At 35.8% G+C, this 19450-nt stretch overlaps 1 protein-coding gene across 5 annotated transcripts in view; it reads left to right on the forward strand.

Annotated features, from left to right (window-relative positions):
• The window catches only part of dph1 (diphthamide biosynthesis 1), a 52296-nt gene that overhangs the window by 559 nt on the left and 32287 nt on the right, over positions 1-19450 (forward strand). Inside the window, exons 1-3 of one of the 5 annotated variants that reach the window (XM_011482409.3) lie at positions 415-622; positions 1885-2034; positions 10370-10433. In XM_011482409.3, the coding sequence (XP_011480711.2) occupies positions 442-622; positions 1885-2034; positions 10370-10433 (395 nt within the window). In that variant the 5' untranslated portion in view covers positions 415-441. Of the gene's footprint in view, positions 1-414; positions 623-1884; positions 2035-10369; positions 10434-19450 lie in introns of those variants that run through there. The other 4 variants (XM_020708183.2, XM_004075332.4, XM_011482410.3 and 1 more) reach the window with 4 other exon arrangements.

The raw sequence follows: 19450 nt of genomic DNA on the forward strand, positions 1-19450 counted from the left end.
CCTTTAGATTTTTTTATTTGCTTAATATCATATTTACACATTTTTAATACATCAAAACATTATCATTAGGTGTAAATTGTGTTACCACAAAAAGACAAATCTCATTTAGTTTCATTGATCTAATTCGGAATGTGTTCTTCATCTGATTATTTAAAAAAATAAAACGTTTAGAATAAGTGAATATGGTATACAGGTATGTAAGAAGTAACAAAGAATTAACAATACCTGCAGGGGAAATTATTTTACAAATGCTTGCAAAAAGATCAGATGGCATGGTGCAACAAGTGATTATAAATTCTGCATCTTGTTTACTGATGGAATAATATCTACATATTTTCTACATGTTATATAATGCGTGCACACATAAACTAATTTCATATGTTTCCCAAAGAAACTTAAATGCTTCATAAAAGGTTTTAAAAGACTAATAAAGATAAAAAAATGATGCTTCAATCACATGTCAACCCACATCTGGCTCGCTCAGAGCCATCGACTGCATCGGTGCTCCTCTCGTCATGCCTTTCCTCCTCAATCGATTGCTTTCGCCTTCCCCTTCGTTACATCCAAAACATGGCAGCGTCCTCGGGTGAAATACAGGTTGCCCCTGTTAAAAAGACATCAGGTAAATTAAGCTAATCGCTTTTTTAAAAAGGACCTCGATAAATGCGCTGTTGTAGTTAGCTTAGGAGCTCGTGCTTGTTGTAGCTCAGATGGCGGAAATGCTAACAAACACGTGTAGCATGTGCTGTCTGGAGTCCCCATAATAAGTTTTAAAAACACAGTTGAGCTATTTGGGATTTATTTAACCATCGCTGAACTGATTTTAAAATGAATAATGCGACGATTAAGTCCTAAGTCAAATCACAGACGTACCTCGTGAATATAATTAAGCATAAAATACTAAACACCTCCACAGTTGGATGTATTATATAAATTAATAGTTGGACATCCACACTTGTATTACCTATATTCATTAAAAAACAAACGTGTAGGTTTGTTGAAAATGACTTACTTTAGTTAATTGACAAAATAAAACACACTTCCTTTCGTCTGATAACGTGTTCACTGATGATCTAATCACTTAAGAGAACTTAAATTATATCAGATAGAGTATCTCTTGTTTCTGGTCCTGAACACATCTGTGTTCTTCTGCTTAGACACTTATATGCTTGGAACTTGAAGGCTGTTGCAGTATGGAAGGGAAGAAGCGAATCGCTTCCATACTGCAGATGTGAATCAGATGTGATTGTAAACATGCAGTATGGAGGATCTGAGAACCAAGGTCTAGGAACTGTTCTCTTGGGGCAGGGGTCTGCAACCTGAGGGTCATTTGTTTTAGTAAATTAAGTTTTGTGATTGCTGTTTAGATTTTTAACATGTCAGATAATTAAGCAGAATAATGGTAAAACATTTATTCTACTGTAAGAATAAGTTTAAAGTACAAAGTGTCATCTTTTTGCTGCACAACATTGTCTAGTTCTGCTCTGTTGTATTGTGGATGCAAACACAGGTCAATCAACCTCCCTGGATAAATAAAAGACAAACAAACAAACAAACAAACATGAAAGCCATGGTGATACTAAATGCTATGCTTGACTTATTTCATTGTAAATTCAAGTAAATCTGCTCCAGCAGGAGGACCTTATTTGACACAGGGTGGATTTTATTTTGAAAGGGACGTATGTGCTGCTGTCAAAAGTAAGAGAGGTTAACATTATTATGTAAAATATAACACTGTTAGGATTCAATTATTGTAAATTGTTCTTACTCTGTTTTCCAAACCTTATAATGGATCTTGGTGCTTTTGAAAGAATATCATATTTAGTGTTAAATCCTTGTATTGGTAAGGTTGTCCTCTTCTAAGTATTTTCATTTTCTCTCTAGCCAGAGGCCCTCGACGGGTAGCAAATCAAATCCCTAATGACATCCTCCAAGATCCTGAGCTACAAGACGCTATGAAAGCCCTGCCTTCAAATTATAACTTTGAGATCCACAAGACAGTTTGGCGCGTGAGACAGGCAAACGCTAAAAGAGGTGAGTTCTGATCTGTTTAGTTCTACTGAAGCGGGATGGTTTGGGAAAGCTAAAATACAAGTTAATGGTGCTGGAATGCAAAGAGATGCACAGGAAAGCTTTGGTGGTCTTTTATTGCAGGTAATCTTTGATCTTTGCATATTGTTGTTTCCTTAGGTGCTACATCTATACCCGTTGTTCTCAGTACCATCTTGACATAAAAAAATGTAAATGCAGATAGACCTGGGCTGAAACAAATCAATCATTTCTTTGAAAAAAACATCTCTATTGTGTATTACACAGTCTGGTGCTTTACTGTACTATTGTCTATGAAAATGCGCCTTAGCTGAATGAGAAAATGGAGAAAGACAATAGTTGACTTGTTTCAAACAAGAAAAGTTTAAAAATAAACATTGACCAGTGAACTCAAACCAAGGACCTTGTTTCTTATAAAAGTGACAGCTTCTGTTGCATGAAGAAGAATGATAAAGATGAGTAAAGTTATTTATAAAGTATGCTGGTGCCAGTGTAATGCTAAAAAAAGGCCTCCAAGCAAGTCAACAAGCAAAAGCTGCGATGGCCCAAAAAAGTCCAGATGTTGCATATGCGTCCAGACTACTGTTATATGCTAAATTATTTAATGGCAGATGTTAAATGACCAGTGCATGTCTTGCTTGGAAAAAGTTCTAAATAAAATTAATATCTAGTTCCTGCAACCTAGTTTCACGTTGTACAGACACATGAGCTCTTGACGCCTGGCGTTGCCCACCCCTACCCTAAATCAAAGTGTTAGTGCTCCAACTCTTCTTTTTTTTAACAATCTACGCATACAGTTCTTTTTTCAGTGTTTCTAAAGAAATGGATGTATTATTTTGGCATAACTTTTAGTTGTCATTAGAATGTAAAAGAACTCTCATCAACAAGAACAGATTTCTCTTAGATGAGGAAGTTATACTTTATACATTTTTAAATGCAGGAGGTTTTTAAAAGTTAACATCAACTTAAATACTTAGTTTGCGTTTATTTTTATTTCATTTCAAGTTGATAGAAAAACAACAAAAATCCCAAAAGACCTGGTGTGGCAAAGTTTTAATAAATCAATACTGACCCAAAGTAAGCACCGAATGTAACTATCCACTATTTCAGCCTAATGTTTGGTTTTTAAACGTACATAAACTGAGCAGCACATTAAGAGCGGGTGTTTATGCAACAACAAAAAAAGCAACATGCCAATTTGAAAAAAGGATAATACTTTATTTATAGCTTTTTACTGCATTTAGACGACTTAACAGGGTTAATTGCAACCAGATGCTGCTAATTATCAGCCCCTGATGAACTAATCATCAGCAGGTGTGCCAACCTCTAGAAATGCTTGGGCTGGTCTCACATGTGTTCACAGACATATAAAGATTTTAAAATGTTTTTTTTTTAAGTCTAAATTTCATTATCCTCCATAGGGATCACATATCCATTCCATATAATGTAATTTAGTATCACTTTAGAAAAAAATAAACTGTCTTAGGACTTCAAGTCAAAATATTTTGGGATTAAGGTTGATTTTTTTTTTTTTTTTTTTAATAAAGTCAACAGTCTGATAAAAAAAATAAATGATTTCAGAAGAAAAAGTTGTTAAAAATAAAGTTCTGTGAGTTGAAGTGAACAGCTAAAGGAGAGATTGCTGTTTAATGTTTGTGTTGGTACAAATGCTGTCAGTTTAAGAGTAAAAAAAGCCCCAAAAAGACAATCATCCATGATAAATAAAATGTAAAAACATGTCGTCCTTCTGTTCTTTTCTGCCTCGAGTACAAATGGACAGATGGCATGCCAGGAAGTCTACATGACTTAAAAATGAACTATTTTTTTGTAGTATTGAAATATTCGGATGATTTTTAATAATTCTTTTTTCTATACTATTTTATCAAAGCCTAATAGATCAATCTTAGCTCCATATTTGCACCAATTTGTCGCTAACTTTTCCTGGAGAGTCGACCTGGGGGGTATTCCAGGAAACATGTTTAAACTAGACTGACTTTAAGCCTGAACTCTGGCTGAAATCCGCCTGAACTTGCTTACTCTGGGTATGTCGGTTCCAAAAGACCGGATATGAGTTGGCGTAATTACGCTCAACTTGGTAACCCTGGGTTAATGCACGAGAATGTCAAGTACATAAAGACATTCTCAATGGATCGCCGATTTCTGGAGTCACCATGGAAATGCGTGGAGAAAAAAAGAGAGCGCTATACTTCGGTGAGACGGAGTCTGAGATTTTAATGACGGCGTATGAAGATTATACGTCCATCAAAAAAGTAACACGGCTGCATCATCAAAAAAAAAAGTTTCTGCTTGTAGTAGAAGAACAGACAAAGTAAACGCACAAGTTTCTGATCTTGTTTCCATTTTCCTTGTGACGCATATTAACTTATCCAATTTTGCCAACTTAAATTAAATACTTCTATTGGTAACAAATAATTGAGTTAAATTTAATCAACCTAATTTCTTACGTCTATAAAACTCAATAATTGTTTATACAACTCAAATTTACGTACTTATCTAACTAAATGTCATATTACTCCAATTCAATTAATATTTTTTCCATCTTAATCAATTATATTTCTTGATCTCTCATATGTCTAAGTTTGAGCCGGCAGATATGCTCATTTTTATAAACATAAAAAGAACGGGAAAAAATGTACAATGTGCACAAATGCATTAAAGCATTTTCCGTCATTGTAATTTCAATTAAAACTTGTAGCGGTGCTATATAAACTCATCATCCTCTCCTTCACTCTCCCTCATGGTGCAGAGACATGCACAGTAGGACTAAACAACTCAGCAAAACATGGCATAACACAGTAACACACTTAAACCAAAATCCGTCCAGACAGGCAAAGGAAATGGTATCCCACAATCCCTTGCGGTGCCGATCTAACAGCAGCACCAAAAGTTACACCTACTTGATTGAATTAATTTAAATGAAAGTAAAATAACTGTCTGAAAACTGCACGTTATTTTTAAACTGACTTAACAAAAAAATGATTTATCTTAACTGAAGCAAATAATTAAGTTATATCAAATTTGAGTTGTATAAACAATTATTGAGTTATATAGACGTAAAAAATTAGAAGTATTTCCTTTAAGTTGGCAAAATTGGATAAGTTATATATATATGCATCACAAGGAAAATGGAAACAAGATCAGAAACTCGTGCGTTTACTTTGTCTGTACTTCTACTACAAGCAGAAACTCTTTCTTTTGCTGATGCAGCCGTGTTACTTTTTTAATGGACGTATAGTCTTCATACGCCGTAATTAAAACCTCAGACTCCGTCCCACGCTTTCTTTTTTTTTCACCACGCGTTTCCATGGTGACTCCAGAAATCGGCGATCTATTGAGAATGTCTTTATATACCTGCTGTTCACGTGCATTAACCCAGGGTTACCAAGTCGAGCGTAATTACGCTAACTCTTATCCGGTCTTTTGGAACCGACATACCCAGAATAAGCAAGTTTAGGCGGATTTAAGCCAGGGTTCAGGCTTAAAGTCAGGCTAGTTTAAACATGCTTCCTGGAATACCCCCCTGATCCTTGCAGAGTAGTTAAATTGTAGATAAAAGAATAACATACAGTATAGTTGGATGCTCTTACGTTTTGAAATTATAATTTTTAATCCTTATTTGCCATATTATTTATTTAAAAATGTCCCTATTCCAACAAATAAATATATATTTTTAAGGTATCTACTGCATTAAAATGAATTAGTCATTTTATACTTCCTTCTTTCTATGCATGTTTCTAGTTTTAAATTGCAAATATTTAACATCTGAAGATTAATTACATTTAAATGTTACAAGTTCAGTATAAAACTCACTATTCTCCTATTCCTAGTTGTAAACTTGTCTTTGGTATGTCTGGTATTCCCTTTATCCTTTTTTCAGTATTTTAGTTGCATTTTAATGATATTTTTTAACATTGACATGATTGTATTTGAAGCTTCTTTAAAGTTGTTATGAAAGATGACAAATTATTGACATTTAATGCATACATCTAGGATTTTACAGTTGAGACATTTATTTGTGTTTGTATGAAGAGAAAAGTTCTTATCCTTTTTTTCATACATGCAATAACTTTACAGTATTTAACACATGTATCTTTTATGTTCTAAACTTGAATGCTTGTTTGGCTGGGTTTGTTCGCAAAACTAAAAGCAAAACTGCATGAAAAGTCAAAAATGAACTCAAAAAGCTATAGGCCCATTCCCGACTTCTGCTTCACCTTTTACGGAGACCAGTGGATGGAGAAGGCTTTTTGCTTCTGTCAGCCTCGTAAGAGGTGTGCTCTGAAACCTTTCTTTGTTAATAAACTTGCCCTTTTCCAGGTAACGACTTGTCTCACTGTCTGTTTGAGGGCCGCGTGATCCCTTAACCTTTGATCAAAAAGAAGTCCTCTGCTCCTCCTCCCAGCATCATTCCATCTCACGCCCAACCTCCCTCGACCCTGCGCTGGCCTTTTGTCCGTCTCCAGCTTTTATCGTTTAATGTTGTCTGCCTCTGAAGTCTTGAAATTATTTCTTGTCCAGTCATGTGAAAACGTTTTTGTGTTGTACTCAGCGGCTTCAACCCACACATGTCCACCGAGACACTGATGGATTTATTGAAGGAAGGTGTGACAGAGTTTGACTGGAAGAAAATGCCGTGCTTGATTGAAACAAAGCATTCGTCCTCAGGCACACTCGGTGTGTATGAGACTGAGAGGCAGTCGTCTCACATTGAACTGTCGATGTCTTGAGCAGACACTATCCTGTCTGTAAAATTAAAGTATATCCGTGTTATTAAGGAACTCATTATCGTGTGGTGGATCAGCCAGCACATAACTGGACCTTCTAATCATAACTCAATTAGTGACTGAGTTTTATCTGATATCTGATAACTTCATATGTTTTACAAAGTATTTAAAATGAACTAATCAAAATTTTACTTTAAACTTTTTAGTTTTATAAAAACTGCCTGCAATATTATTTATAACTATTTAGATTTTATTTTATATGAGTTTTAGGGCCACCATTCACAATTAAAAACAAATAAACAAAAAAAAATAGATGCAGAATAAAATCAAACAGTTTTATGTATGTAAAAGTTTTAAAAAAGTATAAACTTATAAAACTATGAGAAAAATGTCGTAATTTTACAATGGAAAAGCCATGCTATTTCGAAAAAGTAGGCTAGTGTAAGCAGCCATCCACATGATGAACCGGCTACATCATTCAATGCAGCCATTTATAGTAATGCCATAAAGTTTTTGTCTATTATAGAAATCTATGTGCCAAAACTCTTGGTTGCTGATGATGGTGCCGTTGGCCCAACGTCATCAGCAACAAAGAGTTATGGGAGAGAACAGAGCTGCAACCAGTAGGAATACATCTCCAAAAGACGATGGCGATGGGTTTACCACATCCGAAAACCTGCATCCATCACTACAAGGCAGGCACTGACATGACATGGAATCCCCAAGGGAAAAGAAAAAGGGGGATACCTAGGAACATGTTGCGCCGAGATCTGGAAGCAGGGCCCAAAAGCATCTGGAAAACGTGGGGACAGCTGGAAAGACTTGCCCAAGACCAGTCTGCTGGAGAGCTCTTGTATGCGGCCTATGTCCCAACCGGGTAACAGGCGAAAGAAGAAGATGTGCCAAAATGCATTTGGACCTCTGCAACTACACTGCTGATTGCATAAACGGCCCGCCAGACATCCACTCCTTGTGGGTCAAGAATCTTCTTCTGAAGATTTCCAGATTCCTGCAAATTCTTTTCAATATAATTATTCTTACAATGTCAATGTTGACTCATTGAAAAACATATTGTTTCTTTAATTGTGAAATCAATGCTCTTAAGTTTCATACTGAAACACAATAATGTTTTGGATTTTTGTAGTTTATATTTTTCTGAAGTCAACAACTGTTTCCCTCCTAAAATGAATCTTGATATTTTAAATTCTCAGTTTATATATCATGAAATTCTAACTTTATTATTGTAAAATATTTACTTTTTTCTCATAATTCTAGGAGATGATTCTCATAAAATTTGGCTTTTTTCTGATTAATTTTATGAGTTTATTCCCACAAATTTGCAACTTTCTCTCATAATTTTACGACTTTGTTCTTGTAAATTATTATTTTTTCATGGTGGCCCTGATACTTTGTCATAGTTTAAAGACATTACATGCAAAACATCTATAAAATAGAAATATTTTCTAACATTTTTTTTAAGTCAAAAATCCATTTAATACAATGTTTTGCCTTTACATATCTTTATTATGTTTAATCTCCTTCAACATATAATCTTTTCCTATTTCCTTTAATCCTAAGGGAAGTTGCACTTGACTTCATTAATATTTCAGTGGTGCGTTATAACAAGATGTAATCATGTTTATTTTATGATGATTTGGCAGAATTAATGTATACTAAAACATTCTTGGATTCATGGTATAACCCATATTATTTATTCATGGTATAAACCAAGAGACATACTTCTTAAAAAATTCCCAAATGTCACATTTGATTGCTCGTTGCCCTACTTGGAATTCCATTAACACCTCGGGAAATATTTGAATAAAATAGATAAATAAATAAGTTTTCCCTTAGACTTCGAATAATCAGCAATTTTCATTAAGTCCTAACAATTTACATTCTTGTTTTAATCTCTATTTTTTACTAATTAAACAAAATAGGTTGTAATTAAAAACATATTCCAAACTTTGATATATGGTCTTAGCTTTGTCAATAGGACATAATTTTGTTGTCATCAAATTTAACTCTTGGCTGAAGAACATTAGAACAATATACAATATTTCAATTTGTTTGACTTTTTGATTGATCCCCATCACTTGGAGTCCTCCGTTTTATTCAAATGATCTTCATGACTTAGACTGGGACCTGGACCTGGTCTTTAAACCAATGACTCACAAATAACAGGTATACGGTCCTGCTTTTTACCCCACAGCCTTAGAGTGCTGTATGCACATCCTGAATTGTCATGTCTGGATATATACTTGAAAACCTCCTGTAACATCATTTTGCATTGTGACTACATGCTAACATAGACCCCAGATAAAAATGACACTAAACTGATAAAAATGGCACTGAACATAGAAGTAACTCAAAGAACTATTTTAATTCTATATTTTTTTGTCTGAATTAAACAGGTTTATCAAAAAGCAAAGCTAAAGAAAAATACTCACAATTATATTTAAACCAACTCGACAATGGACCAAACTTTCAGTTAATGCCTTTCTTGTTTAATGAAAGAAAGACTGTTTATATCTTAGACTGTGCCACTGAGCCGTGGCAGACTAAAGAAACATTGTAGTGGCCATGCCGCAGTATTCTGCTAATAGTCATGTGAGACTCCACAGCTGATACACTTTAGTTCCAAAGTGTTGAAGCTCGCTCGTTCTCCATGCATTGTTCTTAGGGACGTTTTAACAGCAAGAATATCAGCAAATTCATTCAGTGACTGTTAGCCCTAACCTGAAGTCAGGTTGTCAGGAAGGTGGCATGTTATGGAGGAATGTGGTATGGTGGAGCATGATCGAATGACTCCATCATAACATCACCCTCACCCAGATCACTGTCTCACAATTAAAGCACATATTCTTAGAAAACAACGGCACGAATCATAAAGTGTGGAAAAAATAAAAAATATCTAACTTAACCATTAGTACAACTACAAAAGAAACAGCAACAGTGTGACTCCTCACACTGAGTCTGCTGTTTTCTATAAAGCTGAGCAGGGTCCCTCACATTTTTTTTCTTCATATTTTAATAGACTATTACAAAAACCGTCATCGTTTTAGGCTGTTTGATATCCCAGGGAAGGACTTCCTAGACCTTCTGCTTGGTTTATCACAAGAAAGCATCCTTCTGTCTCAATTCAGGTTTATGAAGAGGTACAAGCCAATATATTTAGGGCTAAATGAGGTTTTTGATGAGTTTCTCAAGTCACATGAGTAGATTAGGCAGTTTCTATCCTGAATGACAACAGGACCAGCAGATCCCTAGAAGGTTAATTGGTTGGTTGACTTCAGGGCAGGATGGATGAAGAGGTTTCACATGACGGCAGTGACAGGCTGTGCTCTACGGAGAAGGAAGTAGGGTAATTGATTTGGGGTTTTCTTGTAACCTGATAAAATGGTCCTACACCAACCATAACAAACTTCACTTAACCATGAAATGTCACAGCCTGCATAAGCAGGAGCATTAAACAGCAACAGTAGCTGGTTTGTGATAGGATAATGCATTTTTAAATGAAACATTCCTTTCGTGGCAAAAGTGATTTGACTTGTTGCTATGTTGTCCTTCTCCAGTTGCTTTGCAGCTTCCAGAAGGTCTACAGATGTTTGCCTGCACCATTGCTGACATCATTGAAAGGTAAGGTTGAAACGTATATGTTTTTATTTTTTTAAATGACTAAGAAGTATGTATGGGTGTGTACTATAATTGTGAAGTTGAAGCCATCCTCATGTGAACTTTAGTTGGTGTGAAAACTCTCTTCTCATTAGAATATATATTGTGCTTCCATGACTTTGTGTTCCAAATTAGACACAATTTCCCTGTTCATGCACGGAGAAAGATCTTTCTTTGTTGTTGAACAAACATTATCATTAAATGAATGTCCTCTCCTTTTTTTAAGCTTGTGACTTATTTTCATCTTCATTCGGTCTGTTTGTCAAAGAGCCCCGTTCGCTTGGTTTTGTGTCTAAGAACATGGCTGCCATCATTAAGCTCCCAGAGTAGATTGCTTTCTCTGTGTTAAGTCAATAGAAACCTGATTATGAGAAAGATGTGATATAGAATAGAGTGCTGGGAGCTGCCATAAGCTTTTCATGCTGAGTGGATATTTGATTTCAATCAGGAAGCTCAGATGACATCAGTTTTTGCGTATTATTTAGTTCTTGATTACATGCACTTTATATTACAATGAAGACGTGCTCATTTAGCATAAGAACAGTAACGGTTCAGTCTTGGTTTAGTCTTTAATATGGTCTCACCTTGCCTTTTTTTCATTCATCCTCCCATCATCTTTATTAGCTATGTTTGCTCTTGGTGGAATGTCTTGCTGTCAGTTCTGTTGTATGTCGAGAGTGAAGTTATGGTGATAGGTTCTAGTTTTAGCTTCTATTATCAGCTTGAAGCTGCAGCTGTTTGCTGCTGGGAAATTCAAACTACACGGCTATACAGTCCATGATTATAGATTTAAAAGGTCTATCATTGCCTGTTCCAATGAGAGCAATTAAAGAAAACTAATTGCTTTTGCGACTGTATTCATCCCTAACGCCCTATTGTTAACATATGTGTTATTGACTCTGTCTTCCTTTTTCACATAGTTTCTTTATTTGCAGTTATCAAGAATGTTGCTGTTTTAGTTTTGCTGTATTCAATTTTACTGTAGTTTCTTTAAGACTTTATTCCGGTGTGGATTATCCTGAAGTATTCTAGGTATGAACACACAATAAACTCATGAGTTAATTAACATACTTTAGTTACGACTTTTTTCTGCATTTGTTTTTCGCACCTGTAGTTTTTCCTAAAATTCTTGTGATTGATAATCAGACCCTGTAAAAATAGTGTTTCAGATGCACTGTACATATTTCTGGTCACATAAATCTTTGGAATAATACTGGTTAAGATAAAATAAATCATCTACTCATGAAATACTACAGTACTAATAAAATAATCTTATTAATTTTATTTTTGTGAACATTTTTACCAGGTATAGTTAGTACTAACACGTCATCAAGAAAAATAAAATTAATAGAATTAAAACAAAATAAAAACAGAATTAATAGGTTTGGCTGTGAGATCTGGTCAAGGGTAAACCTAAGTTAAACAGAAAAGCATTAAATCATTTATGCCAAGTATTATCTGTCAGTTATCAGTGTCATATGACTGGAAGTCAAGCAAAATTAGTTTATTTAAAGCTATTGCTCTTGTAAATTTATTCCATTTATTTTTCTTGATTTGTTAGGTTTTATTTGTTATTTTCTTTGGCAAATTTCCACTTTCATGCACTTAATTACAAAAATGGAAAATGTCTTTTTAAGGTTAGCCCATACAGGTCAATGTCCACTGGAGTCTATCCAATTAGCCTCTTTTTAACCTTGAAACTGAAGCTTGTTTTACAAAGAAAGTAATAGAAGCCAATGCAGTTTATTGCGAAACACTTTGGGGCTAATTATACAATTAAATCATGTGGCATTCGCTCCAATGTGAAAAGAGCTACGTTATAAACACACTTACAGCCTCATTCCAGAAGCTGGACTGAAACCTCGAAAGCACCACAGAGCTATCATGGCTTGATTGACCAGCGACCACCAACTTTTATAGAGGATGTGTCAGCAATTACCAGGCCTTGTTTTCCTCATCTATTTATCCCATTTTTAAAAGACCAGGATTTGAATTTTTGTTTGCAGGAAAAAACAAATTGCTTCAAATTAGCTGGATCCAAACCAATAGGTCATGTGACACATTCGCTATCCAACCATCTTTGAGGTTGCCCATTAGATGTCAATTTGTTATACAAAGTTAGTAGTGCCACTAGTTTCCTTTTTCTGGTGTTACAACAAAGCTCATTTTTTTGTCATAATAAAAAATACACAGTAGCATGGGTCCCCTCTCTTCCTTTCCGGCTCTGAGCTGCTGAGATTTAATCTGTTTTAAGTTCTTTATTTTGTGGTTACTTTAGGCCGTAACCAACGCCATACAGCTTACACCAACAACTCTCAACAACAGAAACACTCCCTAAAAGTTTTTAGTCAATTTCTGATTTATTGATGGCACTACACTCCTAATATGCCTTCATTCTGTCTTATGCACCAGGCCCCTCCCTGTATTTCCCTTATTCAGCCAATAACTGCACCCTATAAGCCCAAACCCCCAAGAACAAGTTAAATGACTGAACCCAGAGCCACTACAACCAAACAGCCACCCTCTCCAACTCAGTCTACTACAATCAGTTTTTCATTTTTCTACAATCTGCAGCAAAACAAAGCAGTTTGTCAGAGAAAATTTTGAGTACCAGAAAAACTGATCAATTTATAATTGATCAGTTTAATTGTCGTTTATCTCAGGCAGTGATTGTGCTGATGTTGTCGGTCAAAAGCAAAGTTCAAATTAGTTATCGTCATTTGAGGAGAAGGTTGGTGCGGCTACAGTTGTGCAGTCGGCTGCCTTTTAGTGGTCCTGCAGTTGTTGTCAGTTTCATTAGTGATCAGATGAGGGGGTCAGGCTTTTTATATGGTTACAGAATGATGCATGAGAGGGACAGGATGGAATTACTGCGTGTCCCAGGATTTGGTCTTTTGTCAAGAAAACTTGTTTTCTTGTGACAATGAGATAGGTGCTATTATCACAAGGAACCGGGCAAAAGAAGCAGCTTTCGGCTTCCATAGATTTATTATTTTACTCATAAATGTATCTAGCTCCAAGTTTTAGATTTTTATAAATATAAAATAAATGCAATTCATGACAAGTAAAGCCAGGTTTTACAATATAATGTTTAAAAATCAGTATTGGCAACCACCTTAACAAAATTGTAGCCTGGATCCCAACTCAGTAAATTGGCATATCCATCCTTTATACATGTGGAATAAGACTAAAGAATGGGCTTTATAGAAAATGAAAGATAGTAACCTCACTCTAGTGGCACAGCTTGTAGCTGACCTTGTGTCGCACCCAGCATGTGTTTAAGGTTATGGAAGGTTATACGAGCTGGACAGCTCTGTCATCACCATCACTACCGCCCCAGTACATGGGAGACAGGGCTGAGGTCCATATTAATACGGGGATGAAAGGCCTAAGCTGCCCTCAGTATAAGGAGCTTCAGTGGGATGGACTGCTAAGTCTTAATGAGGACAAGCTGCTCTAAATTATCAGCATGCTGGAGTTAATGCCCTTTGGCCAAAAAGCGCACTATTGACACGTATGGATTTTTCTAGGCAAAGTGTTATCCTTTCCTTTTGGAGACACCTTTTTTAAATGTTGCAATTCACTCTAGTAATCAAGGTGAAAGCCAGTTTTTCCTTCCTTCTTTAGTTAAGCATTTGTAACTCCGCAAATCAAGAGTTTGTATGGCTTTTGAACATTAATCAACATGCTTCAAAGTGTTTTGACAAATAAACAACTGCAACAAATGTAGAAATCAAAGTAACTTATGAATTGCTAATAAAAAAAGGTAACACTATGCTAATTCACATTTTTAAAGGTTTATTTTCGTCCTTTGGTATTTAAATGTTGTCCCAAAGTGTTGTTAAAATTTTACATAAAATACTTATTTTTAAGCTTTTTTTTTCTTTTTTCCACTATCACTGTTCAAGAAGCAATCCAGTGTAAATAAAATTGTTGCAACACAAGATCATATTAATGATAAGTAGTTAAACAACCCATTTTTAAGCCACTGCAATTTTCATACAAAGACTTACACTAACAATGGAGTAATTAGAAATATATTAAAACTGTCATCATGGTTTACCCAAAACCATTACCCAAATGGTTCTGTGAATCTGTGAACTATGGCTGATGAGTGAAAATGGTGCTAATATCTAGCAGGATCTCGTTGAGAATCATCGGAAAATGGACTGCCTGCACTGTTTGCTTTGGCGATTTTGACCTCTGATCGAAAGATTGCAGATTTGATTCCCGCCTTACCTCTCCATATGTCGAATTGTCCTAGGGCAAGACACTGAGCCCCATCTTGCCTCTAGTGGAGGGCTGGTGCCAGTGTTCTGCAGCTGAGCCTCCATCAGTGTGTGTGAATGGGACCGTGATTGTAAGGTGCTTTGGGCCTTCAATGAAGATAGAAAAGTGCTATACAAGTATATTCCATTTAGCACTTTACCGTTTTATATGTTGAAATTATTTCTTCTCCTTGGTAGAAATGGCACTGGATTTGTAATGAATAGATCGGTTTCTATCATAGGTACAGTAAAAGTCCGGACGTGTCAGGGAGAGCATTTGGTGTAAAAGTTCATGCTAAATCCCCTCACAATTCATCTGCTTCTGTGATCTCCCAAAAAATACGACATTCGTAGAAATATACACCATTATATGCAAAAGAATCTTGAGCCATATTCACAATTTTTTTCTTTCACGTTTCAGGAGTTGCAACTGCAAATCATCCTACAATTCACACTTGCAATTAGGCTCAGGACTTATGATAGATGCCTTTCTTGACCCAACCCTCTAAATTTAGATAGATGCCTTTCTTGCCTTTGCCTCTCTAAATTTAGTCAGACTTGAGACCAAGGTATAGAAACACTGCAATGATGCAGCATGTGGTTCTAGTAACTTAGTAGCCACTGACGTAGGTAGAAAGCTAAGGTAGATGAAATTTTAAATAGTGGTTCTAATACTGGTTCTTATACCAGAGGCAGCAGTTTCTGGTGGAGCATAAACAAATCAATCAGACGACTCACTAGGTGCCAGCATTTTCATTATAAACCCATAGAAATGGCCACTTGATTCAATTAACATGGAGAAGTATTCATCTTTGGTGTCCTTACTTGAATGCTTCATATCAAATAATTTTTCATTCTGTATAAATATTAAGATGCATTAGAAGCACTATGTTGTTTTTATCGTGTATAATGTAGAATGTGTATAAATACACCCTTTAAAATGTTTACCTTTTGTTATAGGGTAGGAACAAATTCCAGAAAAGAAAATTTGGGGAATCCTAAAATCCTTAAAAACAGGACTCACACAAGGTTTTTTGTTGAAATTGTGTCCAATAAATATCCCAAGCAGGTCAGATGGAAATTGGGATAAGTCGAATTGGCTGGTAAAGCTCAGTACAAATGTGCGCGATGTCTCTGAACATCTATAGATCACAACTGTCTCAATCCAAAAGTATGGATTCCATTTGGCAGAGGATGTTGAATCATTTTTGAGAGAGCAACAGCCACAGCCCACAGCCTTGCAGGGTAAATGTCAAATCTAGCATTAGTAAGGAGCCTTGAAGGAGCCTCCAACGCCTTCTTTTTTTCCTTCGCATAGTCACAGTCTTTAGGGCGCCCACAGCACAGCTGAGCGATAGCAGCAGGCCTGGCATAAAGGAGTGAATGGTGCATGTGTGTGCATGTATGTGCATGTGTACCAGCTTGTTTAAATGAGTACATTTTTGTAAATATGTGCTTGGGTATTCGTCCAAACCTTAAAAAGTTGCTATTTTCCATATGTAGCTGTGAGAAAGTTGTGTCTATTTATGTGAATCAAAAAAACGTTTGTTATTTTTGTTGTTGTTGTTTTTTTGTCTCATTCTCAGGAATTTTCAGATTGTTATATTCTACCATAGATTTACTATCGACGCTTCAAAGAAAGACAAAACAACCAAAACACATTAACAATTAGATGGGCATAACATACCAAATATATTTGACACACCAATTTACAGCTAATGGTTGAGAAAGAAGAGAAATTATAGTTGATGTTCTCAGAGGAGTAAATGATGCTGCTCAATAATGAAATAGAGGCTCTAAAACTATTTCCAACCAATTTGAAGTCAATCAGAAATGTCGTTTTGTTAAATCTTTAAACACAAGCTGAAACCAGATTTGTTTTGTTGTTTATCAAGATTTATTAATGTCTGATTTTTAGAACTTGTCAGTCCAAGAGGGTGCATTCTTTTCAAACTCTGACTTCCTCATATGTAAAGGCTCCGAACTGAGCAGGGATGTTCTTTATTTTTCACATGACAGGAACCCCATGTTCACCCATAGAAACCATGCTGCCTAATTATCTTGGCTGTCAACCATGTTCTCGCTGCCCAACTGAAAGTGCTGTAGCAAAAGCTCAGTGACCACCAAAAAAAAAAAAAAAAAAGCAGGAGAAACCTGTCAGCATCAGCAAAGTTCTTCTGCTGCTTTATGACATTTTCTGAAAAGACAGACACAACCTGAAGGCAAAACGACTAAGTAGCAAAGTCAAACCTTTTGCCCATCACTCCATGCCGAACATGTTCATGGATGGAAACAGTTTGTTCAGTGTCTTATTTTCCTTTCTACCCAATTTTACTACTTTGAAATTTGTCCAACTTTTTGCATTTTGAATTTGTCATGACACTTACACCCTTGCTGTTGTTTTCTTTAAGTTGTTTGATGATTTCATTTAAGTTAATTAACTATCCTCGCACTGATGCACATATCTTGGAGAAAACAGCTGGAAAGCCAGCTAAATTTCCACTGGCTTCACTATTGCTAGCAAATTCCATCGCTGTGGCAAATTTGAAAACCTGACGGGTGCAGCATTGTGTAATACGATGTCTTGGAAGATAACACCTTTGATATTGCCATGACTGTCATAAAAAGCACAATTGATTCCCACATAGATTAAAGTGTACGGTCACGTCTCTCTGTAACTTTGAATAAACTATATAAAATACAATAATGGCAGATTATTATTAATGACTGTTTGCTTGAAGGAATTGGTGATTAATCTACAGACTCAAACTAGTGAATGTAAAAAAAAAAGAGCACTTGATGCTAATGGTACATTTCTTCTTTTGAAATGAATTTCTGACTAAGGATTGTTATTTAAGTTTTGGGATGGAAAAGGCCCGGCTCATTTCTATGGAAAGTGAGGGTGTTTGCTCATCAAAGTCACCACATGCAATGTGGAAAGGAATGTTTATCTGGAAGCTTTGAAAATAACCTCTAACTTTAACTCAGTCAACAATGCTAGAGTGGTCAGAAGATTTACAATCAGCAAAATGTTTGTTGAAAGCAGAAATTAAATGAAAACATTGAGGTTTTACTCTATGGCCTCCTATTTGGTCTGAAAATTCTGCGTGGCTGCAATATTTAATTAAACAATAGAAGTTGTATGTTAAATATGTTGAGATGTTTCAACTCAGACATGTTTACTATATCCTGAAGATGCTAATGCAAGTTTTTCACGTCCACACCCAACAAAGTGGTAGTTTGTTTATTTATTTATTTTTAGATCTGTCTGTCAGGCAGATGACAGATAGCAGTTGAGAACATTTATAACAGGGAGCATAGGAAGAGAGGAACGGAGTCAAAAACTGGGAAACAGGAAGAGAGAAAAAGCAGGTTTCAAAGGACTTCGGGGAGCCAAGCCACTAATGATGGAGGAAAACCTTAAGGCCAATGAATGAAGCTCTGGATGGATGTGACCTCATGGGTTGCTGCAGGGAAAGAGTCTTAATAGTTCTTTTTCAGGAGGTGACTTTTATGTGAAAAGTTTTAGATTTTAAAAGAGCTGACATGGCTTGAATTGTGTTGGATTTAAATATTTAATTTTTTTTGGGGTGGGGAGGTTATATTTATTTTAAGTCTCAGTGTCCAAATGAGAAAAATGAATTAAAGTGCAATTAAGTTAAACATGAAAACATTTAAAAGAGTTTAACTTCTCACGCTGTCTGTTCGTATCGTGGAGTTGTGCTTTTTGACATCCTGCATGCACGGCTGTTGTGCAGAGGTAGAGCGGTCAACCTCTGATTGGAAGATTGCAGGCTCAGTTCCCACCCTGCCCACCCATGAGTCAAAGTGTTCTTAGGCAAGACACTAGACAGCACATCGTTTCTGGTGGTTAAGAGGTTCCAGCTATAGTGTATAGAGCCTCAAGGGCTCTTGATCCATTTCTTTATCACCCCTAACCTCAGTACTTCTTAATGGTGGAACTCCTGATACAGGTGATCAGTAATGGGTAGGTCAGGGACATACATGCACTAGTAGGAACGTCTCTTTTGGATTGGACGGGACACCCATGGTCTATTGTAAATATATCTATATTACCAGAAGTGCTATGGCTGATGGTCAATCCACTAACAAAACAAAACAAAAAACAAAAAAAAGTGACAGGTTAGACAGCCAATCTGTAAAACTCAAAAACAAAAAGGACCTAATAATGTAAGAAAGGTAGAAAAGACATAGAAGAGGAAAAAAATATGCTCCTTGGAGAGATTGATTCTTGCTTCAAGAACAGCAGACCTGATGAAATAGGGTTCAGTTTGGTTTTTCCTCTTATGTAAAGATGTGAAACTAAAATATATCTTCTATTTAATATTTTGTGAATGAATATTTTATGTTCATATCACAAAAGAAAATCTTTTGAACTGAATATGAATCAAGCAGTATATACTTATTCAGTGAACATTTAAGCCCATGTAAAGAAAAAGCAATAATTTTACTTGTAAACAGCAGTGTATTATCGTACTGTCTTGTGTATTTTTAAACCAATTTTACACTTAGTCGTAATCTAAACAAATCTTAACTGATATGTGAAATGCAACGTACAATTGTGTTGGGTATGGTAAGTATATCAGGAAGAACTCCTAAAGCTAATGTAAATTGCACGCAGTTATCATGTGAACAGCACTAATGGGAACCTTCAGGAGTCCGCAGCAGGAATGAAAAAAAAATCAAAAATCT

This window comes from Oryzias latipes, chromosome 13 (genome assembly GCF_002234675.1).
Source record: "Oryzias latipes chromosome 13, ASM223467v1".
Lineage (NCBI taxonomy): Eukaryota > Metazoa > Chordata > Actinopteri > Beloniformes > Adrianichthyidae > Oryzias > Oryzias latipes.